Source organism: Convolutriloba macropyga, chromosome 1 (assembly GCF_964194025.1).
Source record: "Convolutriloba macropyga chromosome 1, txConMacr16.3, whole genome shotgun sequence".
In the NCBI taxonomy this organism is placed as follows: domain Eukaryota; kingdom Metazoa; phylum Xenacoelomorpha; order Acoela; family Convolutidae; genus Convolutriloba; species Convolutriloba macropyga.
This window is the reverse complement of record NC_134468.1, coordinates 69681330-69693163: the sequence shown is the minus strand read 5'-3', so window position 1 is coordinate 69693163 and position 11834 is coordinate 69681330. Positions and strand designations below refer to the sequence as shown.

Below are 11834 nucleotides of genomic sequence, written 5' to 3'. Positions count from 1 at the left end.
TTAAAGAAGACCGCGCCCCAATAATATCCAAATAACAATTGACCCCATGAAACCAAGACGATTTCAAACCTAGCCTCGATTTATTGCTCGTCCGATTAAAGTTTTCCTTTCTTCCATATTAGAAAAATTTTATTAGGAAAATTTTAAACCCGCAAATTTTGAACTCCATAAGGTCCCAATGGGACGCAAAAACACTACTATATTTATTCGGAGTTTTCAAGGATTGCGATAGCGGACTTTATGTCAATATGTCTTGCATAATTAAACAAAATGGGATGAAAAGCGTATTTTGAGCCATTTTTTGTTTCAAAAAAATTCCTAAATTTTGCAAATATAGTAATCAATAGACTCAGATAAAACCCATCGGCAAGCCCCTCTTAACATTAAAAGTAATTTAAATAGCATTGTTGTTGTAAATTGTAGCCAATTGTAGCAAAAATTTGGTTAAAAAACTCGGAAATTGTTAATAAAACAACGGAATTTTTTGTCTACTATTCACAAAATTTTTAACCCAGATAAACTCCTTTTAACAAACTCCCTTTACCGGTCTCAACTCTCTTCGATAAATGTATCAATCGGCCAATTTTAACTGAACCAAAAACACATTTGAGTATACAGTCCCTCCCCCCCCCCCCCACAAGTGGGTCGGAACAAAAATATAGGAAATAGGAATTCAAGTCTTCGATCAATATCCTTCACAAAGAATATTCGTTCTCGTAATTTATTAACGTCAAATTTGGTGTCATCAGGTCTTTTAACTGCAAGAATGATTTGGTGTTGTTGTTTCTTTAACGTAAGTGATTCGGTATGCTTGTTTTGGTCACTGGCATTGTCGCTGTCGCTTTAAAACGCAAGCAAAAAAATCTATGTAGCCCTTTTTCAAACACAAAAACGATGCAGCATTGTCTTTTTCATCGGGAGAGGTTCGGTGTCACACTTTTTCAACCAAAACAAGATTAGGTTTTGAACGTATGATAGACCCGTCAGATGAGGTCTGAAACACACAATAGTCTAATCAGAGCCGCGTGGTGAGTCCATGACGATCTTATCTTAGGAAGTTGCTAACGCCTGAGTATCTGATCAAAGGCAATCATTCCGGCAAGAAATAGCTCAAGTAGGGTGAAATAGCTGAAGTAGGGTGAAATAGCTGAAGTAGGGTGAAATAGCTGAAGTAGGGTGAAAAAATTCTCACAATCTCCTAATAGAGTTCTTTTCGGAGATTTTTCCAGCATAACTGTAAAAATTGCCAGCCCTGGTTTTCTACTGGATTGTGACCCCCAGTAGCTTAGCTAATAAAATATATGATAGGACGTTTGACAAAGTTCTATTTTATTGGTACTTTGGTTTGAGAGCATTCCAGTGCTGAAAGATGACAGCAAATTACAAACAGCAATGAATCAGGAAAATCCAAGTGTAATTGAGTTTCTTTTTACTTGACAGACTGATGGCATTGAGATCGAAAAGCTTTTTGAACTATCTCATCACAGTGTGAGCAGTAACTGTTTCCTTGTCCTCTGTGAAGCAATAATGACAGCCTGCTCTTCCACTGTACATTCTGGTGTTTGTATCAATTACAGTATAGAATCAGAATTGTTTCACAATTTTTTTTCAAAAATCTCAAATGGTTGCTTAAAATTGATATTTCTGGGGGGGGGGGGGGGGGGGTTTATTTCCTAGACCCGGCTGCCCTTTTATTATTATGAAACATGAAGAAGCTTCAAGTTCATATAAAGCGCTTCAAGATAAAGGCTAGGCAGATTAATGCTAGACAGCAATTACGCGTGAACAGATAAAAGCCAGGAGGTAATTACTAACAATCATCAAGAACCCTTCACGTGCTACCGAAATTCAGTCGGGGTAAACTTGGGTGAAGTAGTTGCTGAGAATTACTAATGCATGAGCATATGGCTCATTCTGGAACTTGTTCTTTATTTTCTAAAAAGTGACCTGATCAGAAAAAGGGTCTGCCGAAAAAGCAGAATGTAATTATTAATGATTCAGAGCTGAAGTGTCGTGTGTACAAAGGATTCCAATTTACACGGAAAGGAACAGCAACTCAGTTGCTTTTAAACACATACACTAAATCAAGGTCTCAAAGGAAAAAGTTAGGGTCCACAGAGCGTACTTCACAAGCTCCAAATGACTGAACTGAATAACAAGAATCAGCTTGATTTAATGCAGCTATTGGCGAAAACTTTTCCGTGCTTTTTCACTGTTAATCTTAAGATTAGACCCAATAATTGATAAGCTCAAAAAACGTTGACGATAAATTAGTGGAGGACGTTAGAATCCCGGGTAACCTCAGTTCGGTCATGAAATGTCTCCCGAGCTTAATCTAACGCCTGGAGAAGTTAGAACATTAAGTAAAGAGGCTCGAAGTCCACAGTCAACTGAGTCAAACAACACCTCGCGTTGGCGACAATCTCGGTTGTGTCTCAGGCCAAACAACTGCAGTCGTGTTTCAGTCTTATAGACTGCCAAACAAGTACAGTCTCAAATTCAAAGGCCAATTTCCTCCCAAGTTGCTCTTTTTCTCTGTTAATATGCTGAATAAATTACAGACGGAATTTATTTATAGTAAATTGGCTTATAAATGCATTACAAAAAGAAAGTTCAATAAAATTTTTATAGTTTCAATTCTCAGTAATGATTTTTTTTGAAAAGGAAATGAGTTCGGACACCAGATCCACTAACGAACGTTATTATTGGTTTCTTTCTGTAGCCTAGTGGTCTAACTTTAGTTCATTGACAACTCGATATGTCGAATGGAAGTTGCGTAATTTCATAGTAAAAAATCTTCATAGTAAAAATGAATTACTTTTTTGGCAGAGGTCAATTCGGGATGTTTTATGTTACAATGTTATATGCCATTACATTCCATTTTACTCTGCTGTTTTTCGCATTGAAAATGGGTGACAACGCTTGAATCAGTGATACAAATTTCCTCGTTGTAACAGCATATGCAGTAGGAAGTAAAGAGAAGCACGATAAGAAACATTGCAAACTGGGTAGAAACCGGAAATTAACAAATGGCTTTTGTGTTAATGATGAGATTTGATTTACGGACTAAAGACTAAAAGACTAAAAAACGAATTGAAATCTAAACAAAAACCGACTAGGAGATTCGGTTTGAGGTGCTAGGGTGTAAATTCTGTAAAGTGCAGACAGGTTTCTGCAGATGATAAATCTTCACTGCTCGCTGATTAAAAGACAATCAGCTGAGACGTGTATCACATCTGAAAACTTTTTTGGCATCTGACTCTTCAAAAATAAGCCGCAATATAACTTTGTTGCTAGAGAGATCACTGACATTTTTCGCAAAAAAATTGTAAAAATTATTAGACGAACAAGTTTGTGACTCGTTTTAGCGTTGATGTCAATTTTGCGTTCGCAGATAGTCATGACGGATTGATCGTATTGAGAGAAAGTTAAATTAATTAATAAGTGCGAGTACCAGGGTCACCGATTATACAACTCTCTTTGATTTCATACTAGTTCATATATGATTCTTAGTAATCATACTATGTCATACATGCTTGGGAAATAGTTATTTCCCAAGTAATGAGCGTACCCAGTGAAATGAAACTTGATAGCCTTGATAAGAAACATACTTAATCTTGGAAAATCTTACCAAGATCTTGCCATGTTACATGGCAAGATAATATCAAGATATGTACGAACTTGTATGATCTTTGCATGGCTATCAAGAAACAAGATCTTGGCTAGATTTCCAAGAAAGACTAACCATGACATGGCAAGAGATACCAAGTCGTAAAAATTAAAAAGCACCTTCAAACAAGATTTAGCACGAATTCATATGATTAAGCACGATTTATCAAGATTTATCAAGAATTATCAAGAATTATCAAGAATTGTCGGAAAATTCAGCTCCTGTTAGTTTATCAACCAACAATTGAGCCTACTTTTTCCAGTATAGTTAAATTTTTAAGAGGGTGCTAGCTCGGTATGTACATAGTACACACCTTATACAGGACCGCCATCGGGAAGGCCCCCACTAAAGTCCCATAAAAACATCTTTTTATAACAAAAATGTTCGTCGGTAAATTTCAAAATTTCAAAAACGCCGGTAATACCGTTTAACAGTCATATATCAGCTTATTGTTCTCTAAGTATCTTAAAAAAATTAGAATCGAACACAAAATTTTTCAAAAATCGATTTTCTCTTGAAAATGCCAAATTTTTGAATTTCCACATTCTGAGAGAGTTCTTAAACAATTTGCTACTGGTACCAATAGTACAAGCCAGGGAAGTATAAAAATACCGGAAAAAAGGAAAAATCTTACATCTACAACACCTCGAAAAATTGAAGACTTTTTACAGATTTTTTTTGAGACCCAAAGAAAAGTTATCTGCTACAAGACCCAATATCCCAAAAATCTGGTTCTTTTTGGAAACAAAGACGTCTAATAGTTATAACTAACTGGTCCCGAACGTCATAGGGCCGCTAAAAAGACAACTTAAAGAGAAATTCAAAAAAAAGAGGCTGGAATTTGGAAGAAAAAAACACCTAACTCTCCAAACTACGATATCACGAAAAAAAAGAAACAATCCTCTTTTATAACAGAACGGCCGTCCTGGTATACTTTGTCAATGCAGGATAGACCAATTAATAGTCAAATATAAGCTTATTTTTCCCTAGATGTCTAAAAAAAAGTTGAATCTAGCTTGAAACTTTTCAAATACAGATTTTCTCTTGAAAATTCAATCTTTCTTGGAATTTTTACATTCCGATAGAATTTTTAAGCAATTTGCTATTTTTATTAATGGTACAGACCAGAAAGGTATAAAAATCTCGGAAAAATGAAAAAAAACTCATCTAGAACACCTCGAAAAATTGAAGACTTCTTACAGATTTTTTTTTGAGACCCAAAGAAAAGTTATCTGCTACAAGACCCAAGTATACCAAAAATCTGGTTCTACTTGGACAAAAAGACACTTACTAGTGATAGCTAACTGGTTCCGAACGTCAGAGGGCCGAAAAAGACAACTTAAATAGAAATTCACAAAAAAGAGGCTATAATTTGGAAGAAAAAGTAGACTTAACTCGCCAAACTACGATATCACAAAAAAAGGAACAATCCTCTTTTATAACAAAACGGCCCTCCTGGTATACATTGTGAACGCAGATTATACCAATTAATAATCAGATATACGCTTATTTTTCTCTAGATATCTAAAAAAGTAGAATCGAGCTTGAAACTTTTCAAAAAACAATTTTCTCTTGAACATTCGAAACTTTTTTTGGAATTTATACATTCCAATAGAATTTTCAAACAATTTGCCATTGTCATTAAAACTACAGACTAGGGAAGTACAAAAATCACGGAAAAAATGAAAAAATCTAACATCTACACAAACACGAAAAATTGAAAACTTTTTACAGAACTTTTTTTTGAGACAAAGAAAAGTTATCTGCTACTGGACCCAAGAATACTGAAAATCTGGTTCTTTTTTCAAACGATCACGTCTAAGAGTGATACCTAACTGGTCCCGAACGTCAGAGGGCCGAAAAAAGACAACTTAAAGAGAAATTCACAAAGAGGCTAAAATTTGGGGTAGACATAACTCTCCAAACTCCAATCAATATAAAAGAAAGTTATACAATCAAAAGGTATACATCATCAATTATGTTCAATTACTTGACAGATATTGAAAAAATATACGTCATTATTTTGTTTGTAGACAACGCAAGGGTTCAACAACTGACTGAGTTTGACATAATTATGGTCAAGTTCTCCGGTTAAGTGCACAATGTATCCCAATGGACAAACTTCCTTCAAACTGCTTAAAACTTTTCTTACATCGTCATTAGTAACCTGCAGCGTAAAATCAAGGGGCTTGAAAGAAAATTCGAGCACAGAAAGAACAGCATTTGTTTCTGATAGATCGAAATGCATACTTGTAAGCAGTCCAAACTTCACTTGGTGCCCATCGGAGTATTTCACAAAATGATTGCAACAACCTGTTTGTCTCAGAGGACAAGCATCATCATGGCAATGATAATTTGAATTTTTCAATACAAAATTTTTCGCTGTTTTAATCATGCACTTGTCCGATTGAAACAAAGGATGTCCGGGTTGAAGAGTCTGCACAGATTTGTGATTCTTCAGAGTTAATGTGGAAAAAGTCAAGTCATTTGTGACTATTTTGGCAATCCGCGCTCGAAAGAAATCCCGCAAAACCGCTTTGAAACAGTTTCTGTCAGTTGCAGGGGTGAGACTGACTTAGAGCATTTCTTTATTAAATTGTGATGGGCCGATTCAAAGGCAAAAGACGAGCAGCGAGAGAGCCGAACTTTGCAACCTAAAAAACACAAGGCTACCAAATCTTTATTAGAGGCGGCAAAAAAGACCAGTATTATAATTAAGGTAGGTTCCGCAATTGGCACCCTACAATACAATTAGTCACGTCAAAAAGGCCTTTTTAGGGGACTTAACTTAGAGGTATCTTTCAACTACCAAGGGAAAAAAACAGATTTTCAAGAAAACATTTGAGAACTAACATCGTCAGACAGGTGCGACAACGAGTGCATGTTGAACGTTTCCGAGCATTCACCATAGAAGTGGGGTAAAGTTTTTCTGAATGTCTTTAGCTTTTTTGCGGCTAACTGACGCTTCTCGCTATCGTTTGGTTCCTCAAGTAGTAAACGGATTGCCGTTGAAAGACAAAAAAAATGTGCTAACAAATTCGGATGTAGGTAACCAGCGAAGGTAACAAAGCCGTAAAAAAGAAACGATTTAAATTCTGACGCTTTCCACATTTTCAATCTGTGGAGGCTTCTCAGTTGTCTCGAGAATTCTTGTGAGGGTAGGCGAAGTTTTGTCAAACGATCACTGATGGTCGATATAGCACCGGCTGATATAACACTTTTACATATATTGTGCAGCAAGGTACGTACAACGCCCAGTAAAACCTGATGCATATAGTCGAAGGGAATGCAGTCTGGCAGTTTTGCTACATCTTCAAGGCAAGATTTTCCTAAACAAATGGGTGTTCATAGGTTTTCAAAATTGTAAAGTGCGAAGAAAAAAATGAAACAACCTTTGATCCCCATGATTGGTCCACCAAGAATTTCAGTAAGTTTTAGGTTTCTTTGACGACTGGACACAGTCCTTTGACCAGCTACTGATGAAAATCGGTAAACCCACACTTTTTTGGTCTCAGCAGTTTCACCAAAAACAAGACATCGCTGACAGCCGAACTTTCCATTGAATTGACTGTGATTCAAGATCCCAGCCTTAGCAATCATGTCCAGGACCAAGAAAGCAATTCGAACTTTTACCTATCAAAAAACAAAACATTGAAAAAGGGTCTCATGCAAAAAATACTGTAATTACTCGATAAGAACCTTGTAAGAACTATAATATAAGAATTAATTTATAAGAATTATTTTGTAAGAACTTGATGAAGTAAAAAAAAACTGAAGATTACCTTGACATCTCGATTTCCAATTGTCAAATCGCAGCCCCTCTCAAGATGTTTCTTGTCCTCACAAAAAGATTTAAAAAATGTTTGATAACAGGGTTTCTTAGATCCTCCGTATAACGCGCCAAGCATCATATTCTTGAATTTAACACGCCTCGAAGCAGGGAAGTTCGCAACCATGAGCCAGATTGGATACAACTCAAATTTACTCGATTTGAACGGCGAAACTCCATCGGCATTGAGAATAAGATGAATTACCTTTCCAGCACAGTTTGGCAACCCGATATCATCACAGGGGTTCCAATTATCCATGCGTCGCAAAGTGTCAATATTTTGATTTAAAACATGTTCCAGTTGACTCTTAATATCAAAATAGAACGCTACCCCTTCCGGAAAATCAATTTTTTAAATTTCGTCGGAGTACTGATTAGCAATATTTTGTATTTGATGGAAAGAAGGCACATTATTGCAATGGGGTAACGCGTCTTGAAACAATTTGATAATGTCACGAAGAGCACGGTCAGAAAATCTGTATGCTGAATTGAGCTCTAGAATGCGATTTGAGAAGGAGGCAGCAGAAATTTTGCTATCTTTACAGAGTTCATCAGAACTTTCAGAGCAAGCAGGAGATGAGGAATCATCATCCGACAGATCAGGTACGATTGGCAAAAACTCTTCGAAATCCTGGCAACAAGGTGTGTGCACTGGAGTAGAAGCACAGAAAACTTGAACTTCTTCCTCATCCAACGAATGAGTGTTCAAAGGAGCTTCACAATTGTTCTCAAGAACCGTTATAGTTGGAAGACCTACAATTCTAGGTTCCGAATCTTCTTCACTTGATTCTGTTGTTGCTGAAGATTCAGCGCTGTCTGAAGAACTAGTAATTAAACCTGTTCTACGACGTCTGCAGAATTTAGAAGCTCGAGGTTTTCTAAATTTTGTGACAAATTTTCTTCGCTTTGAAAAGACAGCTACACTTGCATCAACTGCCACATCGGCAGGCTCAGAGGACAATTCGGAGGTGGGTACGACTGACGGAATGCGTGGGAGAAATCGCTGCCGTCCGGATCTCGTCCAGGAGTCATAAAGCCTCAGGCCAGGACCGTGATACTCGACAAACGGGCACTGACACTCCACTCTGTTTTCGCCAAAAAATTCTCCGCCATAGAAGACTGTCACCTCTTGACCGGAACTGATACCTTTCTTTGCAGTAACTACAATCTCCATAAAATTGTGTTTTAAATCTGGAACATATGCGCAATTTGGCAGACACGAGGAATTGACAAACGAGATACCTCCAAGCATTAACTTGGAAGTTTTTTTCCCAAACAAGAGAAAAATCATTTACATTAGGTTCAATGTCACTCCTGGCAATAACGGAGAGATAACCAACCACTCCAGAAATTTTTTTTCCAAAGGGCAGATCCTGTTTTGCGAAAACTCCGAAACTTGAAAATTTCGACTTCTCGTCTCGCGAATAATTTGCATCCAACGGTTTAAACTCTTTGAAATCAAAAGCTTTGAGGTAATCGCTTATCATCCTATCGGCAAGAGCAAGCGAGCGGGAATTTGCGGTGCATAAACGATCAGGAACTTTCCTGGTTTTCAACTCTGTCGTATCCAAAGCAGCAGCTGTCGACTTCGAATCAGCAAACGACAATTCGCGCCAATGGAACACATTTTTCTCGAATTTTGTCATTCGGAAACAGGAAAAAATAACAACTTGCGAGCAATCTAAAACCGAAGACTTTGTTTAAAGAAAAATTAAAAAGCAGAGATGTTGAAAACCAAAAATAATATATGCAGATCTACCATTTTAGGGCACTTCGAAAAAAAATAATCTTTTGCGAGCAGGCTCCACAATTGGCACCCTGCTCAACCCTATATTTCCGTCGAAAACTGCGAACCAATGTATTTCACTGCAATCTTGAAGCAGATGTTCAGCAAACTTAAATATGGACACAAAGAATCAGTCGTCGCGATCTGCACTCTGCTTCCATGCCTTGGTATCCGACAAAAATTTGCAAAACATTGAGCTTAAATATTATCTGCTATTAGAATGCAAAATAAAACACCCAATCTAATACCAAAGATCTTGTTAAATGAGAAATTAAACAGCAGAGATGTTTCATATCAAACACAGTAAAAACAGGTCTACATGTTTAAGGCGTTTTGAAAGGAATAGTAATTTGCAAGCAGGCTCCACAATTGGCACCCTACTCAACCATATACTTCCATCAAAAACTGCGAACCAATGTATTTCACTGCCAATTTGAAGCAGATGATCAGCAAATTTAAATATGGACACAAAAAAGCAGTCATCGCGATCTGTACCCTGCTTCCATGCCTTGGTATCCGACAAAAATTTGCAAAACATAGAGCTTAAATTTTATCTTCTGCTATTAGAATGCAAAATGAAACACCCAATATAATACTAAAGATTTTGTTAAATGAAAAATTAAACAGCAGAGATGATTCATATCAAACATAGTAAATACAGATCTACAAATTTAAGCCGCTTTGAGAAGAATAGTAATAATTTGCGAGCAGGCTCCACAATTGGCACCCTGCTCAACCCTATATTTCCGTCAAAAACCTGTGAACCAGTAAATTTTACTACAAATTTAAAGCAGACGATCAGCAAAGTTAAATATGGACAAAAGAGCAGTCGCTGCGATCTGCACCCTGCTTTCACGCCTTTCTATCTGACGAAAATTTGCAAAACAATGAGCTTAAAAATCTTCCGTTATGAAAATGCTAAATGAAAACATCAATCTTCACAATACCATTTTTCCAAAACCTTACTGCAGAAATTAGATCCTCAGTGGGGGAAAACAACAAGCACAGTGAGCGTGAGAAAATTGCTAAAAGCCATCGTCAGAGGAGCTGATTAGGCAATCATGTTTTTCTTCACATTCTACACAAACGGCCATAAAGTTTAGCCAACAAACGAATTTGACATCAAGCTTTTCTGTGGGTCTCCTGCATTCACAACACAATGCATTTGCGCGCATAAAATTCTTTCCAGACTTTATGAATAAACCAGCCACAGGGTACCTCTCTAACAGAGAATGAAGCCAATCAATCCCTGCCATTTGAGTTCGCTTCCAGGAGATCGGTATGTTCGCATTACAAACTTTGCTCCAGTTGTAGGCAAACGCTAAGCACTCTTGCTTCGTTCGGGTTCCACTAACAACAAAAGAAACCACAGATCTTTCCTGGGAGGAATTGAAAATTGTTGATCTCCCAGGCGTTTTAAGTGAAGTTTCCAGACTGATTGACTCAGATCTCTGATAAGCTCGCCTGAGAGTAGAAAACGGTATAGAAAACTTTTTAGCAGCCAATCGAATAGAGCACCCTTCTTTTTTACACATTCAGCGGCAGAAATCAATCGCAAATTCGAATACTTTGTTTTTGTTTTCCGCTGATAGTTTCGAACCATAATGCACTGGAGCCAAAAAAATATATCATTTTTTGAAACACAGTTACAATACAGGAACTTCAGCCACTGGGGAACAGATTTCCCAAAAACCTACTTGATTGAAGCTACTTTTAAAAAAGCAGATTCCACAATCGGTACTCTGCTATGATATAAGAAGAAGACCATAGTTCCTGACAGTCAAAACCTTTGAATCATTCTCTGAACCGTAAACCCAAAATAGCGTATATTTCAGCAAAGATTCGGTGCAGACTCAGACATTGACAGCAGTTTCGAATGATAGCTGAAGTCAAAAACTAATTTCCAGAAAATATTTATAACAAAGCAAAATAAAACAAAAGCGAAACACAGCTGGAAGTATCGCAGAGTACAATCATGTAGCAATTTTAAGAAAAAATGACAAGATAGTAAGATACATTGATAATAAAACAACAATTATATAGAACAAAAGTAAAGGCAGCAATAATGAGCTGGGCAGCATTACAAGATGTATATTGTCTTTCAAAAAAGTTCAAGTACAAATGAACTATTATGAATAGCCCGAAAAGAAAGCAAATCGACATGAATTGTAGCTAAGAAAATAAATAAAAACAAGCAAACGATACAATATTAGGCGAAGTTTTAGCAATTGGAGCGAAAGTCTAGAGGAAGCAGCTGCTTGGAGCTATATTCTGGCCGCGTCATTTGAGGGATGACTAAAGTCCTAAAGTATTATAAAGTATGCTTTATACGAGCTCCAACCAATATTACAGAAAAGATAAATAGATAGAAAATTAGGAAAGGGAAAGCCACACATATATATATATACAATCAACAGCAAGCAGGACATTAGATTACATAACAATTTTCTCCATTTAAAGAGATTAGACATGATATTTGAAGATATCTATAACAAAATCAGAGAAAGAACCCCTATTATGTTTTAGCTTTGCGGAGTGAAAGTCTAAGG

At 36.8% G+C, this 11834-nt stretch overlaps 1 protein-coding gene across 1 annotated transcript in view; it reads left to right on the top strand.

Moving 5' to 3' along the window:
- LOC142348708 (uncharacterized) overlaps nucleotides 1–7699 on the top strand; it is a 79769-nt gene extending 72070 nt beyond the window's left edge. Inside the window, exon 7 of the mRNA XM_075400198.1 lies at nucleotides 7554–7699. Within this exon, the coding sequence (XP_075256313.1) occupies nucleotides 7554–7699 (146 nt within the window). The remainder of the gene's footprint in view (nucleotides 1–7553) is intronic.
- Nucleotides 7700–11834: the final 4135 nt, after the last annotated feature.